Source organism: Ambystoma mexicanum, chromosome 13, assembly GCF_040938575.1.
Source record: "Ambystoma mexicanum isolate Mex_15411 chromosome 13, UKY_AmexF1_1, whole genome shotgun sequence".
NCBI classification, from domain to species: Eukaryota; Metazoa; Chordata; class Amphibia; order Caudata; family Ambystomatidae; genus Ambystoma; species Ambystoma mexicanum.
Window position 1 is genome coordinate 699,020,376 of NC_090938.1, and position 17,717 is coordinate 699,038,092.

Genomic DNA, 17,717 nt, shown 5'->3' on the forward strand with positions numbered 1-17,717 from the left:
ACTCCTTTTATTAATGATCTAACAGACCTTTCAGTCAGACTGTCCTCCTGGGCAATATAAGTTTCCACTTTAAAGGGTCGAAAAGAGGACCAGCTACTGGATAAGTGCTATGGGCGCCAACCTTGGTATTGTCCAATACTGGGAGATGGCTTTAGGACTAACCATATAGAAAATGATTTAAGTAGTTTTAGTTTTATGCACATTTAAGCTGAATTCAAAGTGTAAATGTGTCAATTTTTGTTTTACAATTCTGCCTTTTTTTCTATTCCAGTTGAATCTTTAATGATTACCCCATTCCTGCCGGTTGTAGCATTCGGACGGCCGCTGCCAAAATTAACCCCACAGTAAGTGATGACCTGTTCTCCTGTTGCAGTAAAGCCTTTGGCAGGCTAGACTGTTTCCACATAGTGCTGTCATCACAGATGTTTAGCAGTACAGGGCCCTACGCTTCAGTGTGTCTTCACTCTACTTGGCGTAAGGCAAAGTCTCCTGCATAGTTGTCCCCTGTGATCAAACTGTGTCCTGGAAAATAATTTGTTTGCAGTTGAATGTTCTGAATCCTGTCATTACTGGTCTTTGAGAGTGTTTATTGGTGAAGATGATGCACTCTTCTGCTTGCATATATTTCTCTCATGGGTGGCCTGCAAGTAACTGTTGGGGATATTTGCCTTTAATATATTATATATAATTAACATGTTATTATATATTTCTGAGATTTGTGTATCTGCTTAGAATCGCATGCTATGCATCGACCGACCATCTAGTGGTAGTCGTGGGGTTTTGCATGACTTGTTTTCGTAATTTGAAAAGGGACGTTGATTGGGTGTGTTTTGTAAAACTAGCCCTTGTGTGACGTATACTGTTCCCAATGTCCTTCACATGCCAAGGTCCCTCAGATTGTTTTTTTCCACCATCGTAGTCTGTCGCTGTTTGCGGAGTTCCTTGGCTAACGCCATTTATTACTAAAAGTTACTAACCTATGTTAGTCATTTGCGTTTGCTCTCATCGTTTTGGCGACCTTCCTTCAGCAGCTTTCGACAAACTTCTCCAGATCCAAAGCTTTGGTGGGAGATCCTCGCCTCTCGATCGTTGGCTTCAGCCTACACCCGGCACCGGCCTGTTGCAGTAGGGAGAGTGGGCGTTGTCATACTTTATAAGCTTCTCTTTTCTTGTCTGTCCCCTTTACATTTGTCATTGTGCTGCCTTTTACACCAGTAATGGAAAATGCACCATTTAAATGTTTCCTGTCCTGCAGTTTCTACCCTTGGAAGGACACGCACCATGTGTGCAATCATGGCCTCCCCAGAGATCACTCTGAGAAACACTGTATATTTCCTAAACTATTTAAACCAAAAAGGCCGGCGTATGAAACGTTGGGTAGCCTATGCCATGCAGGCGTGGGCGTCCATTGGTATCGCAGCGGGCGCCGAAGAATCAGAAGAGGAACAAGGGAGCTATGGCGCACATAGTGATGCCATAGACGACCAGGGTTCTTCCGAATGCCTAGTGCCAATACCTGCCTCCCATAAGCAGGCTGGCGGTACTGTCGTGGATGCAGTCCAACTAAGTGCTTAGAAAAACCATTCAAATGAGGCAGTACACAATTCCACTCTTGGTATAAGGCTGTAACACTTGAGTTCAGCGTAGCGTAGACAGAGCAGCCAGGCTTATCTTAGGAGGGAGAGGGGGCTGTAGAATCGGTAGATGGTTTATTTAAATACTAGCGGGCCTGGATAACTCTTGGGTGGGGGGCCGGCTGGGGGCATGAGTACTATAACAGATCATATAAACCCATAATAAAAAAACACTATGCTTGAAGGTGCACAGACCAAAGCATATAACCTAATTTGGAACACCTAACCGTAGTTCTAGGGAAGTCAAAACCAATAGTTACTTTACGATTACTTTCAGTAATACCAGGGTAGTAGACCCTCTGTTATACTGTGATGCTCAGCGACAAATCACTTAGTAAATCAAATGGACAATATACTTTTCTGAAGTGGAACACTTATTCTAGGAACATAATAAATCTATAACTCTGATTCAGGATAAGTTATTCTATGGGAGTTGGACCTTGGGGTGTAATATTCAATGACAGTTGCTTTTCAGTTCACCCACTAAGGGAAGCAATAACTAACTTATATTTGGATACCGCATTTATACTCCAGGATGAACATTTGTAAGAAGCTACCACAAACCTAAAAGGTAAGTATGACCTAGGCAGACTTATTCTGGGCAGGCTAACGGCAAGTCAACGGGAAGCAAGACCCAATCGGGGACACTCCTACAAATTTCCCAACAGGAATAATAAAGTGAAACCAACATTACATTTTGCAAGAGAGGAACCCAATTCACAGGGGAGTAAGTTAACCCTTTACCTATTTTCTGTTAGTGTGGTGACAGTTTCTAAGGAAAGAAACATTGAGAATACTTATTTGAGAAGGCACACAGCTTATTCAAGGTAAGTAAATCCTATATATACTTTTCAGAATGGCAAAGCATATCGAAGGTAAGAAATTACTTTGTGTAACTATTTAAGACTTTAAAGTTACCAACTAAATCCTTTACAAGTAAATAAACTTTTCAACACGGGTTACTTTTCAAGGCAGACCCCTTAAAGTATCTAGCCCTTCCAAATTCTAGTACACAAGTTCTCTGGGGCAGAAGAGGGACCCTAGTGGTCTAGGAGCCAGCTGTAGGCAGGGTGAGATGGGGTTCAGTTGCAGGAAAAGTTCAGAGTTCCAGAGGAAGACTGTTCAAACAAGTAAGTATTTTTTACTTTCGAGTTAGTTGAGGGTCCAAGGACTTCAGAGAAGACGCTGTAGGAGGATTCCAGCAGTGGGCCTGGGTGAACTGGACGACAAGAGACTTAACCCAAGCCAGCACAGTACCTCCGCACAGAAAAAGATTTTGCAGCAGGAGGACTTCAAGATAAATAGCCAAAAACCCAAGCACTGCATTTCTTGTCGGGAGGACAGAAGAAGGCACCCTGGATGGGCTATTTCAACAGTGATTGACAAAGGTGGCTTTAGGCAAGGGTTTCTTTGTGGCTGGAAGCCCAGCACTCTGGTGAGGGGACTTTTCCGACTCGATCCATGTCTCTGGAGGTCCAGCAGGATGCCTACAAAGTTTCAGCAAGATTTGTAATTCTGAAGACCATGCACCGCACAATGGGTCGAGGTCCCCGGGTCGCAGCACGACGTGGGGTGGTTCAAAATACAGGTGGTCTTGAATCTAGTGGGTCCCGCCAGGCTCTGGGTTGGGGTCGTCTGTTTCGGGTTGCCCAGGTCAATTGGAAGAAAGGGCTACAGCAGGCTCTCGGGTCGCTGGAAATAGTCTCAGCCGCGTTTCCTTCATCATCCTCTTCAGTTTTGGTTCCAGTGTTTGCCTACCTCTTCAGCTTTCAGGATCAGACTTTATGCAGGAACCCAGCCAATCAGTTTGCAACAATCCTTTAAGGACAGCCAGCCTCCACGTTGAACTGGATTCTCGTAGGCCGGCTGGAAGACAAAGGGCGGTTTTGGATTCCTACCTCGCTTCCTGCCTTCAGACACTCTGTAGCCTGGGTGGGGAGTCCACAGGGCTCCCGCCGAAGATGAAATAAAATTTAAAAAATGTAAAAAATCACACACAGGAAAGAACAAGAAACACTAATGGCAAAAAAAGGCTGGGGTGCAAACAGCCCGCTGTAAAGGTGCACCAAATTAATACAAAGGTTCACTGCCACCAGCCATTAAAGTTAAGTTTGTCTTGTAGAGTATCCCCTTTCTCATTTTAAATGTATCTCCCCAGCACGCCACGTAAGGTGGGGTGGGTTGGGGGGATGCTGGTCTCAACTAATAAAATGTAAAAGGGATGCAAAGATCCTTTTTGCCTTTGGGCTCTGTAGTTCTTTATCACAAGGTTAGCAAGAGAAAGGTCAAAGGGGAGCCCCTAGGGCATGCCAGCAACAGGCACTTATTGCCAAAAAGTTGTCAGAGGATAACTTTTAAAGGACTTTATGGAGAGTAAAAGATTCTGTGAGTGTAGAAAAGTTTCCACTCGGAGGTACAAGGAAAAATAATCTATCAGTAAAATCAAAAAGTTCTAGGGTTGACACAGGTCAGGAAAATTGATCATTGTTAAGAAATCTTACCTAGCAGTGGAGACAACACTAGGCGATGAAGGCACAAATTCCCATCGCACCAAGCACACAACCCCTAACTGTACGTCCACTAAATCGTCGGACAAACAGCCACCCGGTGTCAAAGGAAAGCGCAAAAACCCTTTCAAATGGATTGTCCTCCCATGTATTCCTCATCTTTGATATTTGTATCTTCAGTTTTGCTGCTTCAAAAAAAAATGTTCCACACTGAGGGTGCTGTGCTCGATGTTGTGGCGTGTCTGTCCCTCGAGGGTTGCCTTCGCGTGTCAACGTTATCAGCAGTACAAATGCTCAAGCCGTGCCCGTTGGCATCAGTTCAGTTTTTGGGAAAGCTTTGCTTTTTTTGTGTTGTCAACCAGTGAGTCGTTCTCGATCTGATGAGAAATCGAGGGTATCGTCTCGAACGTAGTCCTTTGCCGATACCTCTGAAAAAGAGCAACTCGTTGACCGGGGTCCAACCTAACGCATAAATCGAAGGCAGCGTCGAGCAAATCAGTGTGATTGCTGAGACCTTCGACATGGTTGTCAAAGGTTTCATTGACTCCGTTGTCGAAGGCGCCATCGACGCCTTTGTCGAAGTCAATGCAATTAACGTCACTTCGTCCCTTTCGTGGCCTCAGCCCAGTCAGGAAAAGGTTTTTAAACCTACACCGAAGAGACTTTCAAGTCTATGGCCTCAATTTGAGGAGCAAGCCTCTGAAGAGGATTGTCCACCCTTTTGGCTTGCCTTATGGCACGCACAATGCTCCTGAGGAACCTATTAATCGGGAATCAAAGATAACTGATCTTTACGATTGCCTCCAGTAGGCTAGTGGTGTAGACACTTTGCCGGAGCTGAAATTCATCAGGCCTGATCCAGTGGTGGAACATGCAGATTCTGCATACAGGTCCCTCATGAATAGTCATTGAGTACATGGGCTGGAGCAGGAATTCTCCCGCCTATGAGCAAGACGATATGACGGATCTACTAAATCAAGGCCCTGAGAAGGGCTCAGTATCATCCTTGCAGTCCTTCAGAGGAAGGCCATGGCAAACTGGAAAACTCCAGAGTTTACCGGCTGTAAACAGGAACTTGGCCAGAAAATATAGGCCTTGTAGTATTGATCCAGACTATTTGACCAAGCACCTGTCAGGGTCCAATCTTGAATCTTCCTGCAGGAGTGATGCTGGCCCACCAGACCCCCCCCAAGTCTGCCTGCCTAACAGTCGCTCAGCAGATAAAACTACCAAGCCGGGAAACCCAAGGGGAAAGGGGAATTGGAGAACAAAACAAAGACAGATCTTCACTGGGCTGCACTGATGCCCTCTGGTATTCTGGTACTGGATCACTGGTACTGAATCACTCGTCTCAGTGTCTGTGAAATCTAGGGAAAACCATAACATATATATGTTGACGTATAACTGATAATATATCTACCTTTTCTTTTACTATAATTTGCTTTCTTTCTCTTAAATACCTGTAGCCTAGGCTATAATGCTTATAGGCTTTCTTTTCAGATGTTGAGTAGATGCTTCTGTAGTTCTTGGATAACTGTTTTCTTAATATAGGTTTCCTAAACTTCTTAACCAGGGTCTTCTCTCGAACTTTAATAAAATACTTTTTTCCAGAATTCTATTTAACTTCCTCTGAAAATGTCTTTCTATGCTGCTGCTGCAATAGTTACAAATGTCTCTTTAAATGGAAGTAATTTTAAATACCTTAACTGAATTGCTTTTGACTAAACAAAACTTATATTGCGTAAAAATCAATTAGTCTGTTCACTCCTCTAAAAATACTCTGCTGATGACTTTAGCCTTGCGTGCACATAATGACTGTTCTCCAGCATGGGGTCTGGCATGGATTCACATGCTCATGAATATTCCCCGTCGTCAGGCTGGGAATCCTCGGTAAAGAAAAAACCAGTATCAGTTTCGTTTCTGATCTGTCTTTCGTAGTAATAACCAATCACTGGTCTCTGCGTCATACTGACCACAGCCAATGACTGCCCTCTACCTAAGCACCGCCTCTGGCAGCCATCTTCAGATTTTTACCGCACGTTCATGTGTTGGGATCCTCGTGCTATTGCTCTCGAGCGTTAGTGCTATTTTTCGCGCTTTTTCACAAAAAACTTCGATTCTTTCGGTCAAAAGAGCCTCAAGCTCCACCGATCCTACATCCGATCAACGGGGACCCGTGTCGGATTCGTCTGTGCCCCTCAAGGGTGAAGATTTCGTCGAGCTACACTTCGGAGGACTCCAGAAGCTTCTCAGGCCCGGTCTCGGAGATGGCCCAGGAGAAGGGAAGCTCGACGCCCGGAAAGCTGTTCAGGGTCTGCCCTGGATGCCAGCTGCAGAACGTCTTTAAGGAGGACGAACACTCTTTCTGCCTTTACTGCCTTCATGAGGACAAGACGCACGTGGAGAAGGACTGTGCGTTTTGCGGCAACATGTCGGAACGGACCATGAAGGACCGCCATCAACGTCTCGCCAACTGGCTGGAGGGTAAGAGCCCGTCTGGCGAGAAGAAGAAATCCGAGCGGTCTTCTAAGACCTTTGAGGGCGCCCCGGCGACGGGGGCCCAACATAAGGCTAAGCACCGCGAGTCCGCTGGCACCGGGAGCGCCGAACGGTCGGGCTCTACGGGCGCCAGGCAGGGCGCACCCTCCCCGGCACCATCAACCACGAGCCAACGCTCTGGGTCGAGTAAGAGGAAGGCCGAGCACCCGGCGAAGCTCCTGGAGAGGCCCCGGTCGAGCTCTAAGGCAGAGGAGGAGCGTGGCAGTGCCCCCTCCCTCAAGGATAAGGCGGTGAGCGCACCTAAGGTGGTGAAGGCCTTGATCCATCCGACCAAGCCCTCTATCGAAACGGTCGCGGCGGCCCTGGCTCAGCCTGTGGAGGCTGCACCAGTGGTGGCGACCTCGGGGCCCAGAATCTCCCTGCCTCCTCGGAGGGAGTCTTCTTTTGTGCCCATCGATAGGACCCCCGTGAAACCCTCCGTGGGGAAGAAGGGGGGGCAGGGCATCGTCGTAGATTCGGCCTCAACCTCAGAAGAGGAGCTGATCGAGGTCTTAAGCCACGGCCTAGGCGTGGAAGAAGGCCAGCCCGTCGGAATGGACCCCGACGCAGGTGACGACGACGACGACATCGTCGAGGATACCGACGGGGCCCCTGCTCGCCCGTCGGATTCCCCTCTGCCAGCGCCGCAAGACAACTCGGCGGCCATTTTGTTGGCCATACAGTCCTTATGCTCCGAGATAAGGACGAGGCTACCGTTACCGACGGAGGAACCTCTCCCGTCGGGGGATCCAGAACCGGGACCTTCTGGTGTTCCCCCTACCAAGAAAAGAAGCATCCATCCACCACCTCCTTTTCAACCGTCGCGCCCCGTCCACCCGAGGGGATGATACGGGGACTGACACGGCAGCGACGGGTACGGACGACGAGGATTTTCCGTCGTCGCCTCCCGCCAGGGCTTCTCCGCCCGACGAGATCGGATCTTTCCACTCCATGATCTCCAGGGCTTCCGAGCTTTTACAACTCTGCCCTGAGGAGAAGAAAAAGGAAGGCTTCCTTTATCAGCGGCGCGAGGCCAAGAGGAAGACGGTCCTCGCAGTGCCTCTGTTGGACGACATTTGGGATGAGGGCCTTTCCCTCCTCAAGAACCCTTCCACGACGCCAGCTAGAAGAGACCGGTACGAGAAAAAGTACCGGGTCCCGGACACGGCCCCCCTGTGCCTCCGGGCGCAGCCTACCCCGGATTCCGTCGTCTCCGCGGCAGCCAGGAAGAAAGCGGGGGGGGTGCGGCCTCCACATCGACTTCCCCGCCGGACGGCGAGGGAAGGAAATTGGATGCTATGGGACGTAGAGTCATCTCGTCGGCAGCGACGACGATTAAAGCGGCCAACGCCTTGGCTATCGTGGCTCGCTACGACAGGGAGCTCTGGTACAAGATAGCTCCCCTGCTGGATTTTCTGCCGGACGACAAGAGGGCGGAGGCCCTGGAGATCCTGCAGGAAGGTGAGGTGGCCTCGGACCACGCCATCACCGTGGCGACGGACATCGCCGACACTGGGTTCCGCCAGCTGGGCAACGGCGTTTGCCTTAGACGTCGTGGATGGCTCAAAGCTACGGACTTCCGGCAGGACGTCCAGACCAGAGTCCTGGACATGCCCTTCGACGGGAACAATCTGTTTGGGAAGACAGTGGACGATTCCCTTCAGGCCATCAAGGCGGATACTGAGACGGCCCGGGCCCTTGGAGTTCTGCAGCAACGACGGACGCCCTTTCGGAGCAGCGGAGGCAAGGGCGCCTCCAAAGGTTCCGGCGGCGGTTTCGCTTCCTACCGTCAAGCGGCCCGCTCGTCGTCGCAAGAGGCCTACAGAGGACGAGGCAAGTCTAGCGGACCCCGCCGTCGTCGTCAAGGCGGCAAGGCCGCGTCCAAGCAGGATTGAACCGGCCGTGGGGTCGGGCCCCCACCGAAGCACCCCGGTGGGAGGCCGGCTGGCGGGCTTCGTCAGCGTGTGGGAGTCCACCTCCACCGACCGTTGGGTGCTGGACGCCCTGGCCCGGGGCCACGCGCTCGAGTTTCAAAGAAGGTGCCCGCGCGTCCCCCCCGTGGCCAGGAAAGAACTTCACGCCCCTCAACTTCTCCTGGAGGTAAAGGCGATGCTCAGGAAGGGCGCCATCGAACTCGTCCCAAAGAGGCTTCGGGGCTCCGGAGACTACTCGAGATACTTCCTCGTGAAGAAGAAGACGGGAGGATGGCGCCCCATCCTAGACCTGCGACGTCTGAACAAGTTCATCAAGGCGCAGAAGTTCCGGATGGTCACCCTCCAGCACGTCCTGGGTCAGCTGGAGGAAGGAGACTTCCTATCGTCGTTGGATTTGGAGGATGCCTACTTCCACATTCCCATCCTAAAGGGGCACCGGAAATTCCTCAGGTTCGTGGTCCAAGGGCGTCATTACCAGTTCAAAGCCCTTCCCTTCGGACTACGGTCGGCACCCAGGGTATTCACCAAGTGCCTCGCACCGGTGGCGGCGCAGCTGCGCCGCGAGGGGATTCACGTCTACCCCTACCTGGACGACTGGCTCATCCGCGCCAAGACGAGGGAGCTCGCCGTGGTCCACACGGCAAGGACCGTCCAACTCCTCACGGACCTGGGATTCTCCGTGAACTACGCCAAATCCCACCTGGTGCCCGCGCAAGTCGCACCGTTTCTGGGAGCGAGGCTCGACAGTGTCCCTTCTGGCCTCCCCGTCGGAGGAGAGGACCAGGACCATCTTGGGCAAGGTGCAACGGATGTTGGTGGCCGACGCGGCCAAAGTGAGGTCCATCAAGTCCCTCCTCGGGATGATGTCTTCCTGCATCTACCTCATTCCCATGTGCAGGCTCCGGATGCGCCCGTTGCAAGAATTCCTGGATGCGCGCTGGATCCAGACGACGGGCAGCTTCGAGGAAAGGATCAAGCTCGACGAGAGCTTCCGACGAGCGATACGGTGGTGGGGCACCCGCGCGCATCTGACGGCGGGCATGGACTTCCAGGCCCCAGCCCACCAGGAGACTGTGACCACGGATGCCTCCCTGGAAGGGTGGGGAGCGCACACCGAAAATCTGCACGCAAGGGGACTCTGGCTCCCTACGGAGAAGTCCCTGCATATCAACGTCCTGGAGCTCCGTGCAGTGTTTTGGGCCCTCAGGTCCTTCCTTCCGTCCCTCAAGGGCAAGGTGGTGAGGATCTTCACCGACAACACCACCACCATGTTTTACATCAGGAAACAGGGCGGAACCAGGTCCCCAGCGCTGTCCAAGGAGGCGCAGGACCTGTGGCATTGGGCCGTCGCCCAAGGGATTTTTCTGGTGCCGTTTCATCTGGTAGGGATAAAAAACACCATCGCCGACTCACTCAGCAGGGAGCTGCGCTCGTGCCACGAGTGGGAACTACGGCAGGATCTGGTGGATCGCCTCTTCCGACGGTGGGGCACACCCCAGATCGACCTGTTCGCGACGGCGACGAACACCAAGTGCCGGAGGTTCGCCAGCAGGTTTCCCCAGACGAGGAGCATGGGCGATGCTTTCTCGTTCCCCTGGGAGGGCCTGTTCCTCTACGCGTTCCCTCCTTTGCCTCTGCTAATCCGGCTCATCAACCAGCTCAAGAGGTCACGGTGCAGGATGATCCTCGTCGCACCTGCGTGGCCGAGGCAGATATGGTTCCCGGACTTGCTGGACTTGTCAGCGTCCCCGCCGATCAAGCTGCCGGCGGACGCGGATCTACTCTCCAGGGAAGGAGGCGCCATCCTCCACCACGACCCGAAGTCGCTGAACTTGCAGGCCTGGCTCCTGCAGCGCTAGAGTTTGGAGGATACGACATACCGGCCGATTGCAGAGAGGTTCTTGCAAAGGCCAGGGCGTCCTCGACTCTTAAATGCTACGGACACAAATGGAAGAGGTTCTCTGTCTGGTGCCGCGCACAGAAGATTAACCCTCTACGGATTACGGCTCCCCAAATACTGCCGTACCTGCTGACGCTGGCCAAAGCTGGTCTGGCACACGCGTCCATCAAGATTCATCTTGCTGCGATCTCCCGATACACCAGAACCACGGGGCGGACGTCCTTGTGGTCTCATCGTCTGGTGAAAGAGTTCATGAAGGGACTGTTCAGATCGTTCCCGCCGGTGAAGGCTCCGGCCCCGGCGTGGGAGCTCAACGTGGTGCTGACCAAGCTCATGGGACCTCCGTTCGAGCCTCTGCACTCGGCCCCGTTGAAGTTTCTATCGTGGAAAACAGCTTTTCTTGTGGCCATCACCTCCGCACGACGAGTGGGAGAGATCCAGGCCCTTTCCTGCAAGGCCCCGTACTTGACTTTCCACGACACGAGGGTAGTGCTCAGGACGCACCCCTCCTTCATGCCCAAGGTACCGTCAGACTTCCATCTCAACGAACCCTTGGTGTTACCGGTGTTCTTCCCGTCGCCTTCGTCGCCGGCTGAGAGGACTTTGCACTCGCTGGATGTAGCTAGAGCGCTGAAGTTCTACGTGGACCGCACGAAGGGTTTTCGGAAGACGTCACAACTCTTTGTGAACTTTGGACCTGTCAATCAGGGGAAGGCTCTCTCTAAGGCTTCCATCTCCAGATGGCTCTCCGGCTGTATCATGTGCTGTCACCGGTTGGCAAACCGACCGCTGCCTGGCCGTCCGAGAGCCCATTCCACCAGAGCGATCGCAGCTACCACGGCGTTCCTATCTGGTGTGCCCCTGCTGGACATATGCAGGGCTGCTACGTGGAGGTCGACGCACACCTTCACGAAATTCTACTGCGTCGACCGGGATTCCAGGGAGGAGTCCAGGGTCGGCCAAGCAGTGCTGCGCAACCTGTTCGCCTGAGGTGAGCCTGGTGAGGAGGTAAGATGCTTAATGTTGAGTTGATGTGATGCTTAATGTTGAGCCTTTGCCACCTCCCGTGGTTGTGCATGTGTGTACTGCTATGTATTCTTTATTCATGAGCATGTGAATCCATGCCAGACCCCATGCTGGAGAAGGAACAAGTTACTTACCTGTAACTGTTGTTCTCCAGCATGGGTCTGGCATGGATTCACATGCGAACCCTCCCGCCTACCCCTCTGCGGCTCTTCACTTGGTCATACTGCCACTTCACGTGCTTCCAAATCTGAAGATGGCTGCCAGAGGCGGTGCTTAGGTAGAGGGCAGTCATTGGCTGTGGTCAGTATGACGCAGAGACCAGTGATTGGTTATTACTACGAAAGACAGATCAGAAACGAAACTGATACTGGTTTTTTCTTTACCGAGGATTCCCAGCCTGACGACGGGGAATATTCATGAGCATGTGAATCCATGCCAGACCCATGCTGGAGAACAACAGTTACAGGTAAGTAACTTGTTCCTTGTACTTAGTCTGATCCGCGCAAGAGTCTTACGATTTTTCTTAATGGATAAACGTGCCGCGCTTCCTACCGACACCTTCTATGAAAAAGTACTCAACCGCGCATTAATCTGATTCTTGCTTCATAGCCGAACGAACCGTGCTTTCAACCGTCACTTTGTTTCTTGACACACGAACCGCGCATCATCCGACGCTTGAATTCTTGATCCAACGGGCCGCGCGCTGCTTCCGCAATAAAAATAACGAGTACACGACGGCACGTGATGAAAGTAAGGTACTTTACTCTATTCTTACTAATAACGACAAAGCGAGACCAAAATACGCTTACAAATAACGTAATAACAAGTACAGCCCGATCTTAACTATTTGTAAAAAATATATTTAAACCGCGCGTGAGTTAGTAGGAAAACTTTGCGAAATAAACGTATTGCGTACAAATATTGTAAAAGGCAAATGAACTTCACTCAATTTCATAAGTCTTGAAAGAGTGAATCACTTAGCTTGCTTCATCTGGATCTTCGCTGCTTCTTTGAAAGTCTTGAATTCAATGTCTATTCTTTTGCACTTCAGGAAACCTTAGTAACTCTTCTTAGTATAAGCTAACTATAAATATTTAACAACATATTCTTAGAGCTAAGTAGACTGCGATCTGCCACTAAGACAGCTAAAATGAAAGGCTGTTTAGAACTCTGAGCAACATTCCAAACGACCTCAAACTATTTACACCAATCACTGCTGCAGAAAAGACTCTACATCTTGCTTTGGGGAAATGAGCGATTCCTGAATTTAACATTAAGGAATATTTATACAAGTTCTATTTCTAATCCAAACATAGCCCAAACATCATACTTCTAAGTAAAACTACATACAAAGGGTTTTTGTGCTAAATGATGATTTCTTAACTTAATGTGTAAGTAAATGAAGTCTATGAAATTTACCTTGGAATTGTAACTGTGTTTTTTTAAGGTTGTGGACCTTTGAAACTCTAGAAATGTACCATGGAATCCTGACAGCACCCTACACCTGAAAGCTTGGTGGTTCAGACGGCAACATCAATCAGGCAGTCTGCTTGCCCCTCTATTCCCCCGGATAGGGACGACAAGAGGGTTGATGCCTGGGCTCAGAAGATTTTCTCATCAGGCAGTATGGCCTTGAAGTCGGCCATTGTTACTTGTACTCTGTCGAGGTTTACTTGCACCCTGTGTGAATATTAGCATGGCGGCTGAGCACATACCGGAAGGCGAGGAGAGAGACTGCTTCCTGGCTAAGGATGGAAAGGAGGCAATGGGGGTGGGGGGGTGTCTCCAGTCAGGACTGGGCACTGCTGACAGTATCAGCAGGTCCATGGCTTCTAGCACCGTACTACGCAGGTTTGTGTGGTTGAGAAAGTCGGACTTTGCACCGGATGTGCAGGCCAGGCTTCTCAATATGCCCTCTGGCGGCTTGAGGTTGTTTGGCAGCAAGGCAGAGTCTGGTGAAGCTGCAAACCTCCAAGGCGGCGGCTAAATCACTTAGCGCCTCCATACATCAACCTCAACAACCACCCTATCCAGTCTCATCTTCCTGGAAGGGTCGTCCTTTTCGTTTCTATTCCTCATTTGAAAAGGGAAGAGGTGGTAGATGAGTAAGGGGTGCTAAATCAGCCCCAACACCGGCATCTTTACCCTCAGCTGCTGCTGCAGCCGCCTCTAAGCCACTCTGAGGCCTTGACCCGCAAGACCCTGGTGGGAGGCAGAATCTTTCAGCATCTGAACAAATGGCTGGATATTACTTCAGATGCTTGGGCACTGGAAACAGTAGCCCAGGTTTGCTGTCTTCCTTTTCAAAGAAGGCCTTAATCATTCACCGGGACACAATTCTGTCAAAATTCCAGCTGTCTTCCTTTTCAAAGAAGGCCTTAGAATCATCCACTGGGACACAATTCTGTCAAAATTCCGGATCCGCTTCTTGTGCAGGAGCTTTTAACCTTGCTAGAGAGAGGTGCAATAGAACATATGTACCTGTGGCGGAGAGGAACAGGGGTTGGTATTCCCCTTACTTTCTCATTCCAAAGGAGGACAGGGGATTGAGACCCATCTTGGACTTAAGAAATTTGAACAAATTCCTCAGGAAGGACAAGTTCAAGATGGTTAACCTTTCTCAGATCCTTCAGGCTCTCCAACTCCAAGACTGGTTGCTATCCTTGGACCTTCGGGATGCTAACTTTCATGTGCTAATCCATCTCAAGCACAGAGTACCTGAGGTTTGCGGTTCTCTCAGTTTTGAGTTCTGCCATTCGGGCTCACCTCCGCCCTGAGGGTCTTCAGCAAACTGAGGGCAGTAGTGTCAGCGAGTCTCAGGAGAGGGTGGGGGATCCACGTCTAACCTTACCTGGACGATTTGCTCATAACAGCACGTTCTCCCAAAGAAGACCTTGAACATCTCTGCTTCTCCCTCAATTACAAGAAGTCCCATATGATGCCATTCCAAAGACTCCAATTTATCGGAACAGTCCTGGATACTTCTCGGGGAAAGCCTCGCCTCCTGAGGAGAGGGCTCAACACATTCTGCAGATGGTAAAGTTCCCAGATGCCCAGCATCTGCCGCCTTCGATTTTTCTGAGGTTGCTCAGCCTCATGGCATCCTGCGTTTTTCTGGTGCCAGAAGCCCGATTGATAATGAGCTCTCTTCAATGGGCTCTCAGGACTCGATGGTCCCAATTTTCAGGGAAAATGTCTGACGTTCCGAGCAGAGTTTCTCAGGATCTTCTATGGTGGGCTTGCAGGGACAATACTCTCAAGGGAGAATCTTTTTAGCAACCATTGCCGGGGATCATGATAGTGACGGACGCCTCACTCACTGGGTGGGGAGCCCACGCCAACGAACTGACAATCAGCGGTCGTTGGTCTCCATCGGAGTCCAAACTACACATCAGCCTTTTGGAGCTGAGGGCAATCGGACTAGCTCTGAAGACCTTTCTGCCCTCTGTACCGGGAAAGAATGTCCTGATGATAATGACTGACAACACAGTGGCCATGTACTACCCCACCAAAAGAGAGAGGAGTCAGCCGGCCAATCACTACAGAGTGCATTTGGGTCTCCTGGAGACTAAGCACAGGGAGTTTCGGGCACCTCCCTCACTTCCTGCCCACCCCAGACACCCTGGAGCCAGAGGCAGGCTTCACTTGTGAATCCTGCCAAAGGCAAAGTGAATAATGGGACGAAACCTGGTTTGGTGTGCAGTTTATATCTCAAGAAGCAAAGAAATGGCAAAAAAAGACAGCGGCCATTTTGACAAAAATGGCACCCTTGGGTGCTTCACTGCTGCTGCGAATGCAGCCCGCGGTAAATGCGCACCACAGTAGTTAATAGTAAACATTGCCTCTAGCCATTCAGTGAGGAAAGGGTAACATAAAAATGTTACATGCGAAGCTAGACAAAGGGGATACTAGGTAACCCCTCTACCACCCGATTGTAAGATAGTGTGCTGGGTCTAGAAAGTTACAAATGTAAGGAAAGTCAATTTCACTTCACTTTACTGCTCTGGGAAACAGTAGTTTATCCCAGCAAAGGTGTTTAAACCTTTGGGAAATCTGAAAGACTTCCGTGTCTCTGCACTGAAGGTGCTGTGTGACGCAATGTAAAAGATGATGCCTATGGAGTTTGTCAGACTCCACAACCAAAAGAAACATAAAGCTCAGAAATCGCATTAAAATACATGGGAAAAAAGGGTCTCCCTCTCTCCAGGTAAAAAAAAAATCAAGTCGCTGGGGGGTCTCTAATGTAGAGGGAATTGGCACATTTCTGATAATTCTCCCCAACACCAGCGGTAAGTAACTTGTTCTTCTAGCTCGAAGCATCCTTTGGGCCCTCACCTACTGGGTCGGCGCATGACCAACACCCAAAACATATGAAGAGCAAAAACTAAAGACACAGCGCCAAAACAATCTTTCCTTTCGTGTGCTGAAAAACAAGCGCCGAAACTCAAACCCTCGCTGCATGTCAACGGTCGTCAAAACTGTTTGAAAATGTGGTTTGAACACTGTTTTAAAGCAGACTCTTAAAAATCAGCTGCTCTTTCCACACTACATCGAAAGACACACTATACACCTTCCTATCTTATTTATCAGAAGCTTTACACTCTCAGGGAAAAGATCCCACAGATTCTTTTCAGCTTAAAGATCTCCCTAGCTCACGCCAGTTTACTAGAGAGAAGCTCACATTGACCCCTCTTGAGATAAGCCTGGCTGCTCATCACGCTACCAACCTGTGTAGTAAAGACTTATACCAAAGGTTGAGTTCCTATTGCCAGGATTCAAGGTTGTTGTAGTGCACTGAAAGGGCACTGCTCCAAATCTTGCCTAACATATCTGAAGGCAAATAGGTTGCCAACTGCATTCTCAAAAACAATTAAGATGCAGCAGATACCGCTGGTCACATTATTGCCGAAGGTACACATTTAAAACGAGACGTATTGCTATACCAATCAGGGTTTAAACCTTACGAAATATGCTCATAGAAACCAATGTTCTCTTCAGCGAAGCAATTGTTGATGCACTTTAAAAGTGCACAAGAAGATCATAGGACCCTAAACTTAAACAACCCCTATATGTGTGTTTTGTTTGTTTTTTTTAAATGCACGCTCCTTTCGTGGGCAGGAGTTTCCCATACTCATTACAGTTGGGATACAGTTAGTGCCACTCCTTCTTGGTTTAACCCTCAGAGCCAATCCACCCCTTATCAGTCCAACTTTCACAGGGGCTACAGAAGAGCTCGAGCTAGGGGTAGAGCTACCACTGCTAGAGGCACCTCCTAAGCAATGACTATCCCGTCCAAGTTCCCTCCCCTGCCTCTCCAGTAGGAGGCCGCATTTGTCAATTTGCCCACTCATGGGAGGCAACTGCATCGAATCAGTGGGTGTTGTCTACAGTGGCAAAGGGTTACTCAATTGAGTTTTTAGAGAAACCCCAACATCATCCACCAAGACACAGGAAGGTGTCTCCACAGCATCAGAGAATCCTACAGGAAGAAATCCAGGCTCTCCTTCAAAAAGGTGCTATAGAGATAGTTGAGCTCACCAGGTAAACCAGAGCATCTATTCAATGTACTTCATAGTGCCCTGTGATCGACCTGCGTCCAGCCAACACAGGTCATTCAAAACTTTTGTGGTTTCAGATAACACTGCAAGAAATCATTTCTGTTTTTAAAACTGGGGATTACATGGCATTATTGGACATGAAAGATTAATACTTTCATAGTTCAATGCTACCATTGCACCGCAAGTACCTACCCTTCCAACTCGGCAATGCCCACTATCAGTTCAAAGTGCTCCGCTTCGACATTTCATCCGCGCCATAGGTGTTAGTCCTAGCAGTGGTAGCAACACACCTGCAAAGGCAATCCATCCCAGTGTACCTTTATCTAGACGGGAAACACCACAAATGGGTCAAAAGAACTCGAACAACCTATCGATTATTCAGAGTTCGGTTCTCATTCAGCGAGAAGAAATAAAGTCTCGTCCCCAGTCAAAACAATTGCTGGTAGCACTAATAAAAATGCAAGCAGGTTTCGTTTTTCCCTCAAACGAAAGAGTCCAGAATATGCTGTTCCAAGTACTTCATTTTGTGGCCAGTCGTCCGATAACCGGGCGCAAGGCAATGCGTCTGCTCTGGATGATGTTTTCTTGCATATATCTGGTCCCACAGGCACGTCTGCGCA

At 49.9% G+C, this 17,717-nt stretch overlaps 1 protein-coding gene across 2 annotated transcripts in view; it reads left to right on the plus strand.

Moving 5' to 3' along the window:
- MSL1 (MSL complex subunit 1) overlaps positions 1-17,717 on the plus strand; it is a 137,133-nt gene that overhangs the window by 91,336 nt on the left and 28,080 nt on the right. For both annotated transcript variants that reach the window (XR_011283106.1, XM_069634784.1), the window contains one exon: positions 272-344. Coding sequence is in view for 1 of the 2 variants with exons in the window: in XM_069634784.1 (XP_069490885.1) it covers positions 272-344 (73 nt within the window). In the remaining variant the exon portion in view is untranslated. The remainder of the gene's footprint in view (positions 1-271; positions 345-17,717) is intronic.